This window comes from Sceloporus occidentalis, unplaced genomic scaffold (genome assembly GCF_023333645.1).
Source record: "Sceloporus occidentalis isolate IW3139 unplaced genomic scaffold, rSceOcc1.0.p SCAF_170, whole genome shotgun sequence".
Lineage (NCBI taxonomy): Eukaryota > Metazoa > Chordata > Lepidosauria > Squamata > Phrynosomatidae > Sceloporus > Sceloporus occidentalis.
The window spans coordinates 730,869-753,824 of record NW_028317150.1 but is presented as its reverse complement, the minus strand read 5'-3'; the positions used below and the strand labels follow the sequence as shown (position 1 = coordinate 753,824).

At 42.9% G+C, this 22,956-nt stretch overlaps 1 protein-coding gene across 1 annotated transcript in view; it reads left to right on the top strand.

Annotated features, from left to right (window-relative positions):
• The first annotated feature begins 990 nt into the window (after positions 1-990).
• The window catches only part of LOC149279331 (N-terminal Xaa-Pro-Lys N-methyltransferase 2-like), a 65,755-nt gene continuing 43,789 nt past the window's right edge, over positions 991-22,956 (top strand). The window contains exons 1-2 of the mRNA XM_089501315.1: positions 991-1,144; positions 16,172-16,347. Of these exons, the coding sequence (XP_089357441.1) occupies positions 991-1,144; positions 16,172-16,347 (330 nt within the window). The remainder of the gene's footprint in view (positions 1,145-16,171; positions 16,348-22,956) is intronic.

Genomic DNA, 22,956 nt, shown 5'->3' with positions numbered 1-22,956 from the left:
GGGCATTTAACGGGCTGAGTATCAGGGGGACATTAGGTTTTGCTTTTTTTTTTACCATCCTTTGTTGCTATTAAATTTACTTATGTTGAACCACATTTGAATCATATTTGTATTTTTATAATGAATATGCGTTCAGGAAAAGATGGGCATGTATGGTGGGCTGATTCGTGGCACAACGGCCACTTCACTTGACTTGCCCCCCAGGCCTTAGGCTGCCAGCCCTCCCCTGATTTAAACGGTGCCAAAGAGGCTATTTTACAAAATAGAGTTGACTCTTTAGAAGATAAGGTATAAGGGTTCGAGAAAATGTTTACTTTTAGAGCTTGCATATCCTATTCTTGCCATGTAACTTGCACATTGTCTTTACGAATACGTCTTCCTGTTTTACCAAAAGTTCACGCATCGTCTGTTGCACCTTATTATGGAACGAGGAGTCAGATAGTTTTGCGAACACTAATTTAATAAACTCCTCCATCCCTGTGGCCACCCTATGCCCTAATACTGAAGCCCCTCATCAGACCAAGGACTGATTAAGGTTTGAGTCTTTAAAGCAGGAAACAATGGGCAGACTAGATGGGCCAAATTACTAATTTGCTGCAAAATTCTAGGTTTCTATTTTTGGTAAAAAAAAAATAATAAAAATTCCATTGCTGTTGAGTATTTTTGTGTATGATTACGTGGGACCCTGCTCAAATATGTATTGAATTACTCACTTATAATACAATTTGACAAATCCAAAAATAGAATGGCTTTTTTGAATAAATTTGAATCCATTCAGGCAGCATATACTTTTACCCTTACTAAGCAGTAAACGACACGTCTGTGTTTTACTGTCAGTTCCTGCCAGCAGCTGCTTACTCTGTGCTCTGAGAATATCTTAATACCAGAAGCTTCTGAGTTCTTGTTACTGGTGTAAAGTAACACACAACGCAAACTGAAAACGATGATCAACTGTGGATCAATCTTTGTACGTGTAACAGGAGTGTGAATATGGAGTACTTGGGAGCTCACCTTGCCTTCAAATCTCGTTGGCATAAAACAGATGAAGAATTATGCAGACATAGTATGTCTTTTGTTCTTCACAAGGCCATACGCACAGATTTCTTTGACAGCTACCTCTATCTTCTTGAAAGATATCCTCTTGGTGAGTTCAGAAAAATAGAACTGAAGATTCAGGCAAGTAAAAACCAGCATAACTTTCAGGTTGATAGGGATTCCCCTGAAAATTAGTAACATTGCGTGGAAACCAAAAATAGCTAGGGATATAAGTGGTTAATGTTCTAACCTCTTATATTTTCAGATTCTTCACATTTAAAGTTATGTGTTCCCTATACGGAAAGTTTTTTTCTTGACATGTAACCATACTTGCCACGTTTTGTTACAGGTGCCTTGGCACATAAATAGGGCTCTCTCAGATATACAAAGCTTAAATGCAGTGCTACCTGTGCACACTGTAATGCATTATGAATAGACAGTATTTTTTTGCCAAGACAGACCCATATTTGACAGTACCAAAAAATCAACTGTCCTGGCAACTTCAGGACTGTTTGTTGTCATTGTCATTATTTGTTATTTAATATGCTATGCTATAATAATGAAACTTGCTTAATATATGATTAGGTTTAAATGATGGGGCTTATTTATTAGAGGGAAAGTTGTCAGCAGATTTTGTAAAACAGTTTACTATTCATTATGAAAGGCCCTTGTGAAAATACTTCAGTGAGTAGGTCCTGAGTAACACAGAATTCAATGTGTAATGAGGCTTTAGATTTAACAATGCATTATACAGAGCCAGCATTGTTGCCCCTTCCTAATGTATAATGAAGTAAAGGAGTTGAAACCGCAACTTTCTTGCAAACCCAGACACAGATGTAATATAGTTTTTTTTAAATATTCATCAACTGAATTACTCAGCAAATAAGAACAATATTAATAATATATATCCGCAGGCCTGGACTGGCCAGCTACCACACAGAACAAATGCCCGCCTACACGCTACACATACAGCTGTGCATATCAAGCTGCCGGCCATATCCAGCCGTCGGTCCTGTATATTGGATATGGCTTAAGAGTTATATTTGGAAAGTATATTAATCATGGGTATATTATGGCTTTGTAATATGTGATACATTTAAGTGACATAATTATAGGAATATATTATTGATGATTCAAGCTATAAAAATTCATAAAGGCATGTCTTTTACGGTAAAGAAGAAAAACAAACACACACTCTAAAACAATGACATCAGTGTAAAAGAACATTGTTGATTTTACTATTCTATACACCGCAGTAAATTGCATGATAGTAATATGGATTTGTATATGTCCATCTTTCCAACTGCTTCTTTGAATAAAAGTGAACATTTAGTAGCATTTCCTAGTTTAAAACAAATGTTGGTAATATTGTATTCTTTATTTAGTTTTGTTATACTTAGCCCTGTTGTCAGTCCAGTATGTTAGATAAACATACCCAAGCTTCGTCTTCTACATTTCAGATTACTTTCATTGCATTAATACCGTATTGGCTCGAATATAGGCCGCACTTTCCCCCCCACTTTAAGTCTTTAAAGTGGGGGTGCGGCCTATATTCGGGCAGGCAGCGGGGTTAGGATACAGATCCCCCGCAGCGGTGCAGGGGACCTGCATCCTACTCCCCGATACGCTCAGACAGCCTCCCCTGCCAGCACTTCCCACATCCAGTGCCGGCACCGGAAGTTGTATACGCGTATTGTGTAGATGTCCCCCGCCGGCCCCGCAAGACACCCGGGAGTCTGCTCCGGTAAGTCGGGGGGGGCAGAGGTGGACAGTGGCAGCATATTCCGGGGGGGGAGGAGGACAGTGGCAGCATATCTCGGGGAGGGAGGACAGTGGCAGCATACCTCGGGGGGAGTACAGTGGTAGCATATCTCGGGGGGGGGAGGAGGACAGTGGCAGTGTATCTCGGGGGGGGGGGGGGGGACAGTGGCAGCATATCTCGGGGAGGGAGGACAGTGGCAGCATATCTCGGGGGGGGGGGAGACAGAGTGGCAGCATGTTTTTTTGGTGCTTTTTTAAAGAAAAAAACTTTTTCTTTAAAAAAGCACCAAACTTTTAGGGTGCGGCCTATATACGGGGGCGGCCTATATCCGAGCCAATACGGTAATTATTTATGCAATGTCAACTCAGCATGGTTAAAGGTGAAATCCTACCTCCTCTGCTAAATGTAACACTTTTTATAACTAATGGCAGAATTATAAAACTCATTCATTGTATTTCTTAAATGTCCAAACCCCAACAAACCATATATTTTTTAAAAAAATAGACAATACAGTTTATTTCAAATGGTGGTATTTTAATGCTTTCCATGCACTGATTCTACGACCAGCCTTTGTTAAAGTTTGTGGTAGTAATTTATTTTGTGTATTTTTCACACACACATTATACTTAAGGCAGTAGCGTACCTAATGGGGTGCCACTCGTCAGGGTGGTACCCGGTGGGCCTGGGGCTGGCTGAGCAGATGTCTTTGCGACCCGATGGCCGCCTAATGCGGGCCCGCAGCTTACAGCTTTGCGAGGAAACTCTTTTGCCACCCAGGTTCCTATTTCCTCACACAGTGTGTAGGCCCCACAGCGGTAAGCTGCGGGCCTGTGTTAGGTGGCAATTGGGCTTCATAGACCTCTGAGCAGCCCCTCTTTCTGAGAGGTAAGGGGGTGCGGGAGAGTGAATGGGTGAATGAATGAGTGAGTATTTAGGGGCAGAAATTCGACAGGCTGGCTGTTTGGGGGGCAGAGTTGGCACAGGCAGCTGTTTAGGTGGGCAGAGGTGGCACAGACAGGCTGCTAAAGGGGCAGTGGTGGCACAGGCAGGCTGTTTTAGTGGCAGAGGCCTACCACGTCAAAGTCTTGTATAGTGTATAGTGATAGGGGCTATGCTGCACCACCATCAATGTCTGGCTCAGTATATTATAATGGGAGTTATACTCTACCAAATCTGTTCAGTAAATGTTAATTTATTTTTCAGATTTTTTGTTTTTTCCGCTTGTCAATAATTTTTTTTTGTGTGTGTGTGGGGGGGGGCATATACAGGATCCAGCCCTGGTGCCAAATACTCTAAGTACGCCCCTGACTTCAAGTATGAATTTACAGCTCCTGCTATATGTCAATGCCAAACACCCAACATTTCCTGAGTACAATGATACCACCAACGCATACGTTTGTTGGCTTGTTTGGAGGCTAAAAGAATTTCTACATTGGTCATCCTGCACCCATGTCCTACTTGGCAGCCAGTTCAATTTACCCTAGAAAACTAGACAACCCAGGGAATGTCAAGTGCTGGTATTTTAACACTTTTGTATGCACTTATTCTACAACCAGTCTTTATGGTGGGAATTTTTATTACACAAAAAAATAGTACCAGAAGCTTTGGTAAAGCATCTCCAGAAAGAAACACAATTTTATGTTTAGCAGTATCACCCAAGTTAGTGCAGTTGTGCCAATTCACTGTTTATTGAGGTGGACCAATAATAGCAAGTTTGCTGTTACATACACTTTTAAAATCAAGGCCACTAAAGATGTACTAAAGCAAATATTAAGCACAAATAAATTATAAAATGTATTTTTTTTATTTTTTTGCAAAACCTGACCAGTATTTTAAAACTATATACAAATATTCCTGTTTAATTTTACTGATTTCAATTGAATTAGGGGCATTTAGGGTACTCAGGGGAAGGTTGACAAGTGGGCCATAGGCACAGTTAGCCCTTGAACAACTTAAGGCAGAATGTACATCCCAAGTGAATCATTTCTATGTACCTTTTTATTGCTTTCTTTTCTCTAACTGTGCACTGTACAGGACTGAATGGTGCCAGCCCCCCCTGTGAATAAAAGATGATAGAGTAAGCCCCTGGCAAGATCAAACTATTTCAAGATGCCATTCCGAACATGGCATTAGCTTTGCAAATGATTAATTCATAGTTACAGCATACCAAGTGCATTTGCAAGAGAGAGTAACACTTCAATATAAATTCAACTAATGTGAAATGTTCATCATGATTTGCCATACATGCATTTGTTGGCCAGCTAGCTCTTCTGAATACACCAAGACGCCAAACAGAATTCAGGTGTGATTAATGAAATGTACACACCTCCCCCGGGTTAGCTCCCCCATATTAAGAATTTTTACAAAAGATCATTGCATTTGTTAGATCTTTGTTAGATCAGGTTTGATCAACTGTTTTTTTCATTAGATCTACTCTAAAATAGACAATATTAACAATCTTTTTCGGGGGGGGATAACCCATAGCCAGCCCCCCCTCAACAAAAATTTAAACAAAATGTTACTGATTATGATAGCTCCGCGTTAGATTAGGTTTGATCAGACAACATTTTTGTTAGATCTAGTCTAATTACTGAGATATTGCATATTTAATCCAACTGAAATTTGGATTTTTTTTTATATTGTGTGCGGGGGATGGGTATACATACGAGTTGGCCCGCCCTCAACTGAATTTTTGAATTTTTTTTATGGATTTTGGTAGATATTTGTTAGATCCGGTTAGATAAACAGTTTGTTCCGTTAGATCTATCACGCAGGAGGCGGTATTCACAATCCTATTCACACCCTCAACTGAAATTTGGAATTTTTTAATGGATTTTGGTAGATATTCGTTAGATCTGATAAGATCAACTGTTTTTTTTATTAGATCTACTACGCAGGTGGCGGTATTCACAATCCTATTTTGTGTGAGGGGGATGAGAATACATACGGGTTGGCCCCCCATTTTGTCTGATCTAACCTGATCTAATGCGGAGCTATCATAATCAGTAACATTTTGTTGAAATTTTTGTTGAGGGGGGACTGGCTACAGCTGAAAAAGATTGTTAATATTGCCTATTTTAGAGTAGATCTAATGAAAAAAACAGTTGATCAAACCTGATCTAACAAATGCAATGATCTTTTGTAAAACTTCTTTTTTTTTTTTTTCAAAATCGTGTTTTATTCAGTTTTTCAAACATTTTGGGAAGGAGAGGGGGTAGGGGTACAGAAAGGAAAAGGTGGGGGGGTGGGGACATAGAGAGACAGGAACACATGGTATGAGACAAAGGAATGCAAGAACACAATGCCAGGCACCGTCTACAAGTACACGGGAACAGCGGGCGGTCCACAGACGACAGAGAGTAGTATCACAAAAATTCGTAACAGTGGCAGAGCATACAGAGCAAGACAGCCCCATACACATCGCAGGTAAGTACGCCGACCAGCCAAACAGCCCGACAGTATAAGGCATCTATGCATCATGCCCAACAAAAGAGGACAACCAATAAAACCAAGTGGCCGTGTAGGCCTCCCTGAGTTTCGGAGTCGATGCAGAAAGATCCTCAATCCTCCTGATCTCCTCCACCCTTGCCACCCAGTCCCGATGAGAGGGAGGGTGTGGACCTTTCCAATGTAGGGGTATAAGGCTTTTAGCAGCGTCAAGCAGATGCCGCACTACAGATCGTTTGTAATGTGAGAGTGAGCAGGATGTGTGGTGTAGGAGCATGGGCAGAGGCTGGAAGGGAGGGGGGGAATCAGAGAGCTCCGAAATCACCCGGTGAACCTCTTTCCAGTAGGGCTGTATCAGAGGGCATGACCACCATATGTGTAGCAGGGTACCCACCTCCCCATCACACCTCCAACATCTATCAGAGGTGCCCGGAAACATCCTATGGAGCCTCTCCGGCGTTCTGTACCAATTCGTCAGCAACTTATAATTAGTCTCCTGCGTCTTAGTCGCCCTAGAACTTTTGTGGGTGAAAATGAAAATCTTATCCCAGTCAGCGTCGGAAAGCCGAACGTCGCAGATGGACTCCCAGGTTGCGCAAAAGGGCGGTCGAGTCGTGTGAGTCGCAGTCAAAAGCAAGGAGTAGAGCAGGGAGACGGCCCTCTCCGGTGGGTGGTCTCTTGTGAACAAGGTTTCAAAGCCCGTGAGAGGCCGGAAGAGACGGTCCCCAAGTGGCAAAGTGGAGAGGTAGTGCCTAATTTGGTGGTATGTAAAGCGCTCCAGCCAAGTAGGCGAGCGGCCCGGCACCAAAGACTCCAAAGATAACAGACCCCCCTCCCCCAGGAGTGCCCGGACCCGGACAGGGACAGGGACCCCGAGGAAGTCCAGTCGGCCCCCCACGCACCCCGGCGCAAAATCTGGGTTCCCCCAAAGGGGCAGCGAGGGCACAGTAGAGAGGCGGGCACGCCGGCACACATCCCTCCAAACCGCCAAGGTCGCCCGAATGAAGGGGTGCGACACGCCACCACCAGGGCCCCACAAGGCATGAAACACACGTCCCCTCAAATCGCCAAGCTCCAGAGCGACCCACGGCTTAGTGAGGGGGCCAACGGCACCCCACTCCAAAATACGAAGCAGGTGGGCAGCCCGGTAGTACCCTAGAAAATCCGTCAAGGCAAGGCCGCCCGAGGCTTTGGGTCTCGTGAGCTGAGAAAAACACAGCCGAGGGCTCTTATTGCCCCAGACAAACCTTGTGACCAAAGACCGCAGCGTCCGGAAAAACTCTTGCGGGACCCGAATCGGAAGAGTCTGGAACAAATACAGCACCCGCGGTAAACATAACTCGTCCTATCCATGAGAGATACAACGGCGTCCACCGCCGCAGGTCCCCGGACAGGGTGGTGAGAAATGGCGCAAAGTTCACATGGTAAAGGCGGGCAGGGTCGGCGGTTAGCCGGATCCCCAAATACTTCAGCTTCTCCGGGCACCACCTAAAGGGGAAACAAGGGAGGAGCGCGGTCGCCTCCCGCAGGGGCAGGGAGACATTCAAGATTTCAGACTTCTGGTAGTTTATTTTAAGGTTGGACAGCTCACCGTATAAACGAAACGCTGCGAGGATATTCGGGAGCGTAATACTGGGGCGATCCACAATAAAGAGAAGGTCGTCGGCATAGGCCGCTACCTTGTGATGTCTACCGCCTTCCTGGAACCCCAATATGTTCGGGTCCGAGCGGATGGCCTCCAAGAAAGGTTCCAAAGACAGAGCAAAAAGCATCGGGGACAGGGGACACCCCTGTCTAGTCCCGTTCCTTATCGCTATGGGGGGGATAAAGCGCCGTTAACCCGAACTCGCGCGGTCGGCGAGGAGTAAAGGGCCCCTATCCAAGTCAGCATTGAGGGACCCAGGCCCAGGTGCACCAGGGTAGCCTCCAAGAACACCCAGTCCACCCTATCGAAGGCCTTCTCCGCGTCGGTCGATAAAAATAAAATACTACGGGTGTCCGCCCGCGCCCTGTGGACGATGGAGAGAAGCCTTGTGGTATTGTCACGCGCCTCACGCCGAGGGATGAACCCCGCTTGGTCGGGGTGAACCAGCTGCGGCAGGAAGCGAGCCAGGCGCAAAGCCATCATCTTAGCGAAGAGCTTTAAATCGGCGTTGAGGAGCGAGATGGGTCGGTAACTTTGACACAGACCAGGGTCCTTACCCTCCTTCGGAATAACCGTGATCGTGGCAGCCAATGATTGGGGGGTGAACCCGTGGCCATCGCGGAGGGCGTTAAGCGCCGCAAGCAGATGAGGGAAAAGGTGCGCCGAAAAGGTGCGATAGTACCCCAGGGGTAGACCATCCGGGCCCGGACACTTGCCCCGCTGAGTGGCCTTCAAAGCTAAGGAGAGCTCCTCAGCCGTGAACGGGTCCTCCAAGGACTCCGCTTGTTCGCGAGTAAGCCTACGCACACCATGTTCCGCAAGATAGCTGTTGATACGGGCCCGGTGAGCGTGATGGGCCTCGCCGTCAGAAACCCGTGTGGACCCGTAAAGGGAGGAGTAGTATGCGTGGAACGCATCAACTATCTTAGAGTGGTACGGGGACAAATCCCCGGTGGGCGTCCGGATTTTAGGAATATAAGTGGTACGCTTAAGGGGGTTAATCATCTTGGCTAACAATTTGCCGCATTTGTTGCCGTGCTCCCTGAAAAAACGCTGGCTGTACAAGGAGGCCCGCCGAAACCGAGAGTTTAGAATGTCAGATAAACGACCCCGTAGGGAAGTCAATTCAGCATAGGTCTCATCGTCTAGGGTATCCTTGTGCGTGGATTCTAAGTGCTGAATTTGCGTGGTCAGCCTATCAATCTCCAGCGCACGCTCCCGCTTCCTCCGCGCACCCTGTTGTATGAAAAAACCCCGGAGCACGCACTTGTGAGCCTCCCACACCACCAGAGGGGACATCCCCTGCGTAGCATTGTCCTGGAAATAACGCTGCAATTCTGTCTCCGTCTGGGAAACCAGGGCCTCGTCCAGTAAGAAAGAATCGTTAAGTCGCCACGTCCACTCCCTGGCCCTACACAGCTGGGAGTCTAGCGTGATGGTGACCGGGGAATGATCAGTCCAGGTCATCGGCAGGATAGCAGCCGTCTGCAACAGGTCGAGGTGAGTCTGAGAAAGAAATATGTAATCCAGGCGAGAATAGCAAGCATGGGGCGATGAATAGAAAGTGAAGTCACGGGTCGTCGGGTACACAGAACGCCAGCAGTCAATCAGGCGCTGCTCGGCAAGAGTCTTGCGAACAGAGCGCAGCTGATTCACCGGAACACAACTAGAACCAGAGGATGTATCAGCCTCTGGCAGAAGGGGGACATTCAAGTCCCCCCCCAGAACCACGAGGCCCTCTCCAAAAGCAGAGAGGGATGCCACAATAGAGCGGAGAGCCAAGTGTTGAGCCCTGTTAGGGAGATATATGCTAGCGAAGGTGTAAAGAGCCTCCGCTACGTGGCCTTTAACGAAGGTAAAACGACCCGCGGGGTCAAGGAGAGTATCCTTTACAACGAACGGGACCCTGCTGGAGATAAGTATAGCGGTACCTTTGGTCTTAGACTCCGGATTGTTACTAAAATATCCCAGAGGGTAATGGGAATTCCTGAGGCTAGGGGCCTGGCCCTCCCTAAAGTGGGTCTCCTGAAGCAGCACCACAGAGGCATCATGCGCCTTAAATTCTCTCAGAGCCCTGGACCGTTTTTCGGGTGTATTAAGACCCTGTGCGTTAACAGAATAAATAGTCAGCAGAGCAGGCTGGAACGCCATGAAAGCCTATATGTGAAAGAGATCTCAGAATCGTGGAGGGGAGAGGGGGGGGTGGGGGAAAGGGAAAGCCGGGGCGGGGAGGAGGAAAGTGTGGGAAACGTGTAGTGTGTGGGGAAAAATGTGTCAAGTGCCGGGCAGACTCCCACCCCCAAGGAAGGCGAGCGGGGTCCCCAGCAAACAGGTCGTGACACCAAGCCCCGTGGGGCAGAGAACTAAACAGGCAAAGAGGTCAAAGAGCGGCAAAGGCTCTACAGGTGAACCAGGTATAACAAAACCAGAAACGCCCCGCCGCCCGCCCAAAACAGAGCGAAAAAACAGGGCAACACCAAATTTGAAGAAAACAGGCAGTAATCGATGAGACACAGTGTTTGTAAAACTTCTTAATATGGGGGGGGCTAACCCGGTGTTAGGACAGTAATTGATTGGTTAAGGAGTATTTAATTTTAGTGTAGGATATATTGCTTGCTTCTCTGAACAGGTGGTTTTCAGAGAGCATTCCAAGAGTGAAAAAATTAGAGGAGTGACAAAAAGACGTAAAATGTTCCAGAGAATAAGTACAACTCCTAAAGGAAGAAATGATTGCAGCTTAGGCAAGATACATGTCATAGGAAAGAGAAGAGGGCAGTTGAGAGAGTATTTGGATATTACATTGGGTTGCCATGCTGTGAGTGGCTCAAAGTTAGAGCTTGGAGTATGAATTTAATTCTGTTAGGTATAGAGGGCCAGTGGTGAGGCAGACATAACAGGGCAGCCAATGCAGCTCAATGCCTTCAGCAGATCACGGTATATACAGAATGTACAGAATGTATATTTAGGCAGAAAAAGAGATTGCAGAGAATGAGATTACTATCAAGTAAATATGTGTAAAATATTCACGGGATTGCATAAACAGCATGTTTTGGATTGGTAAATAAATTGTGATTGCATCATTAAATACTTTCTGAAAATGTATACTACACAGTTGCAGATTGAAATTTCTTAATAATAATAATAATAATAATAATAGGCATGGCGAGTATTACTGTATTTGCTCTAATATAAGAAAAGGTTTTTTGGGAGCCAATGCTCTGAAAAATACCACTTCTCTTATATTTGTGGTTATTGTATACTATAACCTCAAATAGAGGTCTGACTATAAGATTAAAATCCAGATTCCCCACAGCGCTGCAGGAGACCAGGATCCTCCTCTCTGGCAGCCAGTGGACGTCTGCGCAATGCGCGCAGACAACCTCTGTTGCTGCCTGGTACTTCTGCTGGGGCTTCTATGATGGAGCGCCGGCGTGACATGACAGAAGTGCCGGACAACTGCAGAGGTTGTCTATGCGCATCGTACTGATGTCCACCGGCTGGCTCCACTAGACACCAGGGAGTCTGAAGCATGTGGGGGGGGGCAAGTCTGGGGATGCATTGGTAAGTCTGGGGGGCAGAGTGGCATATAAGGAAGTATAAGGCATATCTGAGGGCAGATGTGCATAACTTGGGAACAGGTTGGCAAATAAAAGGAAATAAAAACAAGAAATACATTTTTCGCAATCATAGTTTTATATGAAAAAATAGTTTACATGTGAATTAATATTTTCTAGTAAAACCTTTTTCCTATAAAGTAGTCTTATATTCAGGCCTTTTCTTTTTTCCTAAATTAATGTTCACATTTTTGGGGGTTGCCTTATAATCAGGGTAGTCCTATAATATAGCAAATATGGTATCTTTCCAACATAATGGCACAACTGTCTACAATTCCACTCAGCAGAAAGATGCACCATAAAGCCCTGTATCTGACTCTTACTGTGTTTGCTAATTGAAATGGCAGTTAATGTCTGCTTTAACATTAGAGTGATGTCATGCCTATAGAAAAGGGAGTATGTTACACAGTCGTGTTTTACTCTGCCAGTTTATTTTTTTCCCCAGTAGGGTATGGATTGGGAAGAAGACTGTATTCTGTCTCATACATTATTTCCATCCATATTGTTAGTTATGTTAACACATTTACATAGAACATTGCTAAATTCATAATATTTGTTTCTGGAATTTGTCCTGATCTTATTATTTTATGTAATGGTTGCTTAAAAAAATTAGACAATTATACTCAACATTACTTTAATTTAGTAAGTTTAATTGTGGTTTGGATTTTCTTTGGTTTATTTTTTATTTGTTGATGACCTAAGATAATATGTGTATATAGTCTGCTGTGGTAATTTATATTGTATACCTGTTGTTGGCGTGACCTGTTTTATGCAAAATTATGCTAATATTTAAATACACAATTTAGACAAAACACATCTAACAATACAACAATAAATTTGATTCAGGAATACAGTTAAATTATGTAAAGACGAATACCAACAGATGTTATGATATATAATGATATACTTTATTAATACCTCTAGCGGTAAAAACAATATATCGAAAAAAGGTTACCATAACAAAGTTACAGACAGTCAACAATTATATTCTAATAACATTGTAATAACATATGTACTTAACTTCAGAGAGTATCAGCATATCAAATGACTCCTTTGGTGTTCAGTTTCCAAAATGGCTCTAGATATCAGGATCATATAGAAGACTTTAAAGGATTCTTTCAGTAGTTGTTTTCTAATTCTTAGTTACAATACTAGGCACTTAACTAGTCCTAGCTTCTTGGCACTTAACTAGCCCAAGATGGAAGAGCAGCTTTCTATTTCATACTTTTTCCCTGGCAAACTTTCACAGCTCCCTTAGCTTCTGCCATGCTGCTTCCTTCCTGTCCTTCCAGTCTCCTCTGCTCCTCCCCCTTCTTCCTGGAGTTCCTGATATCCCATTGTTCCTGGCATAGCCCACATGGCTTTTCATGTAGGTAGCCATTATCTATGGTCTTAGATAAACAATAGATGTACACGTCACTCACTCTCTAGTGCTACCTGGCGGTGGAGGTAAGGCACTTCTTAAACAATAGAACTAATTGGTATTGTAATGTATGCCACAGTTAGGGGAGTGGTTTATCCAAAGGGAGATACAGATATTGCATCTGTGACGTGAATCACTAATAATGGACGATGCAATCCATGTCCACAACAATACCTTATGTTTCTCTTCACCCCATTTCCTCTAGAGTATAAGCTTGCGACCAGACCCCTCTTTTCATAAAGTTTGTCTTTGTCAATTGTAGTTTTGTCGTACTCCTTGAATATATGTATTGTAAGAATCACTACATAAATTGTTGGGGCTAAATAAATGATAATAATAATATTATTAACACACAACCAATAAAACTGTAGAACTATCTTGAAAGAAAGGAGACTGTGTTCAGATACTTAAATTCCTTATGTAACCCCTTCCGTACCGGGACGTACCTGCTACTTCTTGGTCACATGTCACCGTCAAACCGTGACGTACCAGGTACGTTATCCCCCAAAAATGCCCCCACATTGCCACAATCATGGTGATCGCGGGGGCGCTGCTGCTGCTGTCTGCCCGGGTGTCTGAGCAGACGGAGTGATTCTGTAGGCTCAAAACTCGATTGCAGGAAAACCAGCAACCGCGTTTTCAGCTGCCACAGGCAGGTTCAGGGAAGGGGGTTGTTTGTTGATTGGGTCTCCACACAAGTGTGGGGACCTGACACAACATCCCCCTGCTGCCTGATCGCCCCTTCAGTGCTGCGATTGCGGTATTTTAGGGGTTAATACCCGTTTCGTACAGGGCTCTGCTGCTGGTGGTCTGCCTGGAAGCCCAGACAGACCAGCAACAGCAAAAACGATCCCCCACAATCCCTTTGATCTCTCCTGTAGCCCCAACCAGCCCCAACCCTCCCCTGCTGCCTGATCACTCCATGAGAGCGACAGTGCTGTGTTAACTCCTTCAATGCCATGATGTGTATTACCTGACACACTTACACTTGCCGGTGACATTTTAAGTCACTGATTATTGAACGGTCTCCCTGATCAATGTCAGTGGCCTAACCTTGTCACTAACAAGCCTGTAAAAATTACCCTAGTTGACTTGTCTACTGTTCATAAACATATACTTTTATGGGGTAATTTAAATTGGGGGGCTTCCAAAATGTCCCAAATGGGATATGGGTCCAGCAAACCAATTTCTGAAAATCTGAAAATTGAAAACTGAAATGCGCATATTCCAGTTTTGGCCTTATAGCTTCCTCAAAAAATGTATGAACCATGCATGAGGCCTTGTTGGAATCAGGGGAAATTGGGAAAAGAAAAAATGTCGGTGCGCTAAGCTAGTCACAGGCTCAAATAATACAAATGTATAATACGAGGCCTACCAAACAGGTGTAAGCATGCTGCAAAAACAGTGTATTGGCTGTACAATGTATACAAAAAACAAAAACTGTCTGCGCTTCTTACCCTAATAAAGTTGGCAACAAATATATAAACATAATATAAATGAGAGGTTTTGGTTATATGAATTGGCCAAAGCATAATTAACGCTGCTTTGTGTGCCCACTATGTAGGAGGTGAGCGTAGGTTCTCACCCTATTGAGAGTGTGCCTTGACGTGGCAGGTGAGCTTAATTATGCTTTGGCCAATTCTATAACCAAAACCTCTCATTTATATTATGTTTATATATTTGTTGCCAACTGTCAAAATTACCCTAGTTGAACACCTTGACTTGTCTACTGTTCATAAACATATACTTTTAAGGGGTAATTTACAGTGGGGGGCCTCCAAAATGTCCCAAATGGTATATGGTCCCTGTAAACCAATTTCTAAAAATTCCAAATTTGAAAACTAAAATGCGCATGTTCCAGTTTTACCCTCATAGCTTTTTCAAAAAAGGTGTTTTTTTCTGCAGTTTCACATATTCTATACAAAATATAATATGAAATCTAAAGCAACATTGCAACAGATGCAAAAAAACACAAAAATATAAAAATACCTCAAAATTTGGCATCAATTGGTGAAATAATCCCTGTTCATAAAACATATATATATAATATAATAAACATATAATTTTTGGGGAATAATCAGTATCTGTGACAACTATTGCAGTTATTAGCCTACAATGCCAAATTTGAAAAAAATTAAATTTAAAAACATGATGCATGCCTTGCAATATTTGCCCTATACTGGTCAAAATAGATGAAAATCCTGGCCATATTGGGTGGTTTCCAAATCATGACAAGTTAATGAATATATTTTGGATAATTTTTTTCCCCATTGGTTCAAGTGTGTACATGTGTGATCATGCCTGTAATAAAATAATCCACCATTATGGAATTATTTGGGAAGATCTTAATATGCAAATCTGTTTTTGCTGTTACTTTGATATCAAACATCAAAAGTGAGTAATTCCACATCCAAAGAAACTTGCGATACCTTTAATTGGACCACTTTCATATATAGAGTGAAAACCCAAACCTCTTTAGACTAAATCCTTTCGGAACAATATGATAATATCCACTTCTGTGTAAAGTCATTGTTTGTGAAGTTCTTACTATTTATATATGGTGAAAGTGGAGAAAGTATCCATTAGTTGTTATGGTGATCTTGACTGATGTGTTATGAATACCATAATGCTATGCGGTAAAGCCTATAAATAGACTTGTACCATCTGAATTGAGTGAGCCATACAATTTTATGAACACACACTATAATGCTTGTGAGTAATGTCAGTTGAGATAATAGGGTAAGAATTGAAGCTAGACTGCTATCATGTAAGCATATTTCTATACTGAAGAGGACATAGTCATAAGCTAGAGGGGAAAAGGTTTAATGGTAACATCAGAAAATATTACTTTACGGAAAGGGTAGTGGACGCATGGAATATCCTTCAAGCAGAAGTGGTAGCTGTTAATACAGTAAAGGCATTTAAGCAAGCATGGGATAGGCATAATGCCAAGCTAGATATAGGATAAGGGCAGTTACTAAAGGAAAGTACTCAGAGGTTGGGAAGACTGGATGGGCCTACTGGTTCTTATCTGCCGTCACTTTCTATGTTTCTAAGTTAACTGCTGCTTATGATGTCCAGCACTAGCACATATCAATCGAGAATGACTCCCTTAACTATAACCAAAAAAATATAGGCCAGAGCAAAGCTTTATTTTTATAATTTCATTGTGATTTTGTCACTGTGTAAATAAAACACACAGTTTGCAGTGGGTATTTATCTTATATTTTGTCTCTTTTTCTCAGTGAAACTTTATGCTCTGACAAGTGAAGTAATAGATGGCGAGATGCAGTTTTATGCTAGAGCAAGAAATTTCTACAGAGATGTGCCTGCAACTGAAGAAGGCATGATGGGGGATTTCTCTGACCTTTCCAATACAGATATAGAGTTCTCTAGTGAGTTCCTGAGAAAGTTCATAGGGGTAAGTGTAAAGATTTTGATGCAAAACTAAATACCGTATTTGCTCGATTATAAGACGAGGTTTTTTTCAGAGCAAATGCTCTGAAAAATACCCCTCGTCTTATAATCGGGGTCGTCTTATAATCAGACCTCAAAGTCTGACTATGAGATGACTAAGATCCAGGTCCCCCGCAGCTGCAGGGGATCTGGATCCTCCTGTCTCAACCCCCCCGCCCCACTTACCGGTACTTCAGAGTCCCCGGGGTGCAGCTGGGGCAGCGTGTAGATGTCTACGCGATTCACGTAGACAACTTCCGCTGCAGCCGGAAGGAGGTGTGGCTAGCAGCGGGGGTTGTCTGCGTGCATCGCGTAGACCTTCCCTGGCTGTCAAAGATCAGAGTTCCCCGCACCGGTGCGGCGCCGGCGCGGGGAACTCTGATATCTGACAGCCGGGGAATGTCTGCAACCCCCGCTGCTAGCCACGCCTCCTTCTGTCTGCAGCCTGAGTCTACACGCTGCCCCAGCTACATGACAGGAGACTCAGTAGTACCGGTAAGTGGGGCGGGGCGGGGGGGGGGTGTTAAATGGGGGGCATAAGGCATTTCTGGAGGCAGGGTGCTCTGTGAAATGCCTTTTAACCCCCTTAATGCCACTCTGCCTCCAGAAATGCCTTTTTAACCCTCTATACGCCACTCTGCCTCCTGCAATGCCTTAAACCTCCCTATATGCCACTCTTCCCCATAATATGCCTTTTAACCCTCTAAGTGCCAGAGAGGCATATAGGGTTAAAAGGCATATCAAGGGGCACAGTGGCATATAGGGTTAAAAGGCATATCAAGGGGCACAGTGGCATATAGGGTTAAAAGGCATATCATGGGGCACAGTGGCATATAGGGGGTATAAGGCATTTCTGGGGCAGATGTGCATAACTGGGGGGCAGGTTGGAAAATAGAAGGAAATAAAACCAAAATATTTTTCTCAATCATAGCTTTTATTAAAAAAATAGTTTAAATGAATTAACATTTACTGGTAAAACTTTTTTCCTATAGGGTCGTCTTATATTCAGGCTTTTTCTTTTTTTCCTAAATTAATATTAAGATTTGGGGGGTTGTCTTATAATCAGGGTCGTCTTATAATCGAGCAAATATGGTACAATGTGTTCATAAGGCAATTCATGAGCTTGTAAGGGACATAACCAAAGCTTAATAAATAAAGACACATAGCAACAAACTTGGATAAAACAGGCTGTGGTCTTTTATTTAGTTTACCAACAAAACAATAACCAAAGACTTAACCACCTAATAACTTAACAGAACCTTGTCAACTGCCCTATAAGCCAGAAAACATCACATTACACCTTAACAATTCACCCCTTGCTTTGAAGAGGGTAACTTTATCCCAACAAAAGTCACAACAACGTATTTATACTGTATAATAACATCCATAAATAATACATTATGGGTGGGCGGGAGGAGGCATATTTATCAGCTCTTCCATTATGTCTTCAGCTCACCTTCCTTGCTCACCAGACTTAAGGTTACTGCAGACAGCTTAGCTGTTTGCTTTAGTCAATGACACTCAGTCTCATAATGCCCATAGCGCATCACGAGCCATTTGAGCCAGCCAAAAAAAACCCCCAAAAACAGTAAAGCAGGGCTTTGTCAGTCCAGATTTAAAACTTTTATTCACAGCTATTGTATCAATTTTTAGTCAGTCAATAATTAACACATATAAAATAGTCATATAATGTTAGTGGTATAAAAGGGAGATCACAAAAGTAAATTCATAATCCACTTGTATATAATTTCACCCTGTTAAATGCTTTGTGTGATTTGTGTATTTTTTTTTATATAAAACCAGTGTATATGCTGTGCAGTAGAATCTTTAAATTAATTAATGTAATAGACACCGTAACAAAGAATGTACCGTATTTGCTCGATTATAAGACGACCCCCCTAAATCTGAATATAAACTTAGGAAAAAAAGAAAAAGCCTGAATATAAGACGACCCTAAAGGAAAAAAGTTTTACCAGTAAATGTTAATTTATGTAAACTATTTTTTTTAAATAAAAGCTATGATTGAGAAAAAAAATTTTTTTGTTTTTATTTCCTTGTATTTTCCAACCTGTCCCCCAGTTACGCACATCTGCCCCCAGGCCCATGATATGCCTTTTAACCCTCTATATGCCACTGTGCCCCATGGTATGCCTTTTGACCCCCTATGTGCCACTCTGCCTCCAGAAATGCCTTATACCCCTATATCCCATTCTGGCATTTAGGGGGTTAAAATGCATATTATGGGGCAGAGTGGCATATAGGGAGGTATAAGGCATTCCAGGAGGCAGAGTGGCATTAAGGGAGTTAAAAGGCATTGTATAGAGCACTCTGCCTCCAGAAATGCCTTATACCCCTATATGCCACTCTGGCATTTAGGGGGTTAAAAGGCATATTCAGGAGGCAGAGTGCTCTATTAAATGCCCCCTTAACGCCACTCTGCCTCCTGAAATGTCTTATACCTCCCTATATGCCACTCTGCCCCATAATATGCCTTTTAACCCCCTAAGTGCCAGAGTGGCATATAGGGGTATAAGGCATTCCAGAAATGCCCTATGCCCCCATTTAACACACACACACGCACACACACACACACACACTTACCGGTACTTCCAATTTCCTGCTGTATTGCCGCTGCAGCCGGAAGGAGGTGGAGTTGGCAGCGGGGGTTTGTCTGCGTCCGTCGCGGATACCTTCCCCGGCTGTCAGAGATCAGAGTTCCTGATCTCTGACAGTCGGGGAAGGTATCCGCGACGGACGCAGACAACCCCTGCTGCTAGCCACACCTCCTTCCGGCTGCAGCGGACGTTGTCTACGCGCATCGCGTAGACGTCAACCCACTGCCCCGGCAATACAGCAGGAAGCACCGGTAAGTGTGTGCGTGTGTGGGGGGGAGACAGGAGGATCCAGGTCCCCTGCAGCGGTGCGGGGGATCTGGATCTTAGTCTCATAATCAAACCTCTATTTGAGGTCTGATTAGAAGACGACCCCGATTAAAAGACGAGGGGTATTTTTCAGAGCATTTGCTCTGAAAAAACTTCGTCTTATAATCGAGCAAATACGGTATATTAAACAATTTAATATTTTTAAGATGTATTGTACCCTATTGCTAAACCCACAACAGCTCCAGAAGGAATTTTCTTAGTTCTTTGATTTACTTAAACAATTCCAGAATCACTCTTGATGAGTCTATTTATAACCATTTGCACCAAACTGTCTGCTTAAGCTGACATTAGAGATAGAGTGTAAAGGCATCATCTCTCATCGTCAAAACAGGATATGCTTAGAGGCTTGAGCCAGATCTGGTCTAATTTTATCTGCGGAGTGTTCAGAGAAGGTTTAATAATCTGGGTTTTAATTAAGTGTCATCATTAACACGATTTATGTCAGATGAGATAGTTTATCTTCACTACTGTATTGATATGCACTGCAATCCAATATAACCAAAATGTCTCACTTGAAATGCACAGTCATGCTAAAAATGCTTTTGCCATAAAGTGGACATAATATTGTCATCAGCAGCTAAACTGCCCTTTGCACATTTTTATTTTTTTTCTGGGACTCATGATAGCAGAGTTGTCCCACTTTTCAGTGTTAAAAGCTACAATGTTTCACAGCTAAGAAGATGAATCATGATTGAAACAATTTTGTTCCAGTGAGTGCCAGAAGATAAACAAGGGATGGCCCTCTTAGCTGGAAATAACCCTTGTAATGCGGGCACTGTTTTCATGGCCGCCATCAGAAGTTTTAGGTCTCCTTACAGAACAAACGGTCTGGGCCTCCCTCCCCACACCATCCTCCCTATACACACCATCAGGATGTTCTCTTCTACTCATGTTTCTTTGTAGTTTGTCTGCGACATCTTTGCCACTAAAACGTCATTAAAGCATTGTGGATGACTAACAATGCTTCTACCATTGAGGGCTAGGGGGACCCCATTTTTATTTCTGCCATCACATATATACATTGTACACATAACTACATTTTATATTATATAAATTATTAGGAACCATGCTGATTTCAGATTTAAAAATATATATTATAAAATGTCCACTACCAGAAATAAGCAGTCTCATATAATTAACTACCTCCATTACCAGACATGAGCAGTCTGATACCATTAACCCCCTTCATTGCAAGACATGAGCAGCTTCAAACAATTAACTATAATTCCAGATTTTTCGAACGAATAGTGACATAAACTCACAATTTTATTAAAGACAGGAGGCGAGTATTATGCTTTACTTTCTTTACTACTCCCAATAGCAGCAAAAATGGAGTAAACTTTTTTAAAACATATATAAAGAGAAAAAAACTTATCAAGTGCATATACATGTGCATAACATAACCTAGATAACTGATAACCAATCACAGTGCAGCACAGGCTATAAAAGGTAAAGTCACAGAGTGTAGTTCCTCTTTCTTTCTGCGACCGTATATGATGAAACAACAGGTAACATGAAGAAAACCATAATCTCTTCCTTGAAACTCAGCATAAGAAGAGTACTGGAGCCGGAATTTGAAGAAAACGGAGGGACAATCCAAGAGATGAATCTTGAATCCGAAGGGCATGGAAAAAATAATCAAGCTGAAAGGATAAAACACATGCCATTAACAAATGTAAACCGGACTAAGAAATATATAACAAACTGCGGTGGGAGTACTAAATATAGTCATAAGACATATAGTAAGTGGAGGGATAATACTCGCCTCCTGTCTTTAATAAAATTGTGACTTTATGTCACTATTCGGTCAAAAATCTGGAATTTCATTAAAGACAGGAGGCTCATATTATGCTAGTTTAAAGCTAACACTGACATAAAATAAAACTATACAAATACGTGACTAGAAACATGTTGAATGGGTTTAAAATAAAATGTTTTAAAGGTAGACTCTGCAGACCAATTGGCTGCTTTAATAATGTCATGAAAGCTACCGCCTGCAATGTAAGTCTTAGAGGTCATTGTGGCACGTGAAGAGTGCACTCCAAATTTAGTAGTATCAATCCCTGCCCTAGCCATAATTAACCTGATCCACCTAGCTATAGTAGCCGTGGAAACTGGCAAAAAGGGCTTGCGAAAAGAAATGAGTAATTGAGTACATGAGTGTGATCGCAAGGGTTTAGTCAACGATTCATATATTTGCACAACATATAATTTTGGATTATGTGGGAAAGCAGGGTAAAAGACCTCAGCTAAATTAGTCTTAGTGCGTCTAACGACATTAAAACGTACACCATCAGGACTAAAGATTCTATTTGAGACATCTAAGGCCTTAACATCAGAGACTCTTTTAAAAGAAATCAAACATAACAAGGTGGATAATTTTAAAGTCAAATCTTTAATAGACAATCTATCATTATCTCCCCAAGATAGAAACATGTTAAGGATTAAGTTAACATCCCAGGTGTCTTGATATTTAGGAACAGGAGGTCTCTTCAAACGGATACCTTTCATCAGGCGACAGACTAATGGATGTTTTCCGATCGGCACCTGGTCCACAAACATATGTTGAGCAGAAATAGCAGAATGATATACACTGATGGTTCGATATGCTTTGCCTTTGTCGTAAATGGATGACAAGAAATTCATTATTCGTGGAATAGGTGCACATACGGGATCCAAGTTTCGTTCCACGCACCAGCTAACCCAAATTTTCCAGGCTGATCGGTAAGTACTTCTGGTACCTGGTGCCCATGCCTCTGATAAGAGTTCATGAGTAGATGTTGAAAAGTGCTCGTGGAAACCGGATTCCCGGAGATCAGCCACGCCATGAGAGAAAGGTTGTTCTGTAGAATCAGTGGGTGATGATCCCCTTTGGAGTTTGTCAAAATATTCTGCCACCTCGAAAGTCTTTTGACAACTCTGCCAGTTCCTTCGATCATGTGCCTCCTAGCTTGTTGATGTATTGAACTGCTGAAATATTGTCCATGCGAAGGAGGATACAGCAGTTGACTTTGTCTTTGGCTAGACTTTTCAAAGCAAAGGACCCTGCCAATAATTCCAGACAATTTATATGAAGATCCGCTTCCTCCATGGACCATTTCCCGCCTGTAGAGGTCTGGCCTGCTCGAGCTCCCCATCCTATGAGGCTGGCATCCGATTCTATGATAAAGTCTGGAAGAGAGTTGAAAATGGCTTTTCCATTCCATGCAGTTATATGTTTGAGCCACCAAAGGAGTTCCTCCCTGGCTTTGATGGTCAGAGAAATTTCGTCGGAATATGCTAAGCCTTGACGAAGGTGTCGAGCCTTCAACCTTTGAAGCGCACGATAATGAAGCAGAGCTGGAAATATGGCTTGGATTGAAGATGATAACAGGCCCACTATTCGTGCCAGCAGACGAAGGGATAACTTCTCCTTGCGAAGAACTGCTTTGATTTCCTTGCGAATCATCTTTAGTTTTGTTGACGGTAGACTGAGAGTTTGATGAATAGAATCTATCGTAAACCCCAGGAATTCCATATGGGGAGATGGTCGGAGATTCGACTTGTCCCAGTTGATGCAGAAACCTAGTTGCTGAAGCAAAGTGAGCGTCCAAGAGGTATGAATGTGGATAGTTTTCCAATCCTGGGCCATG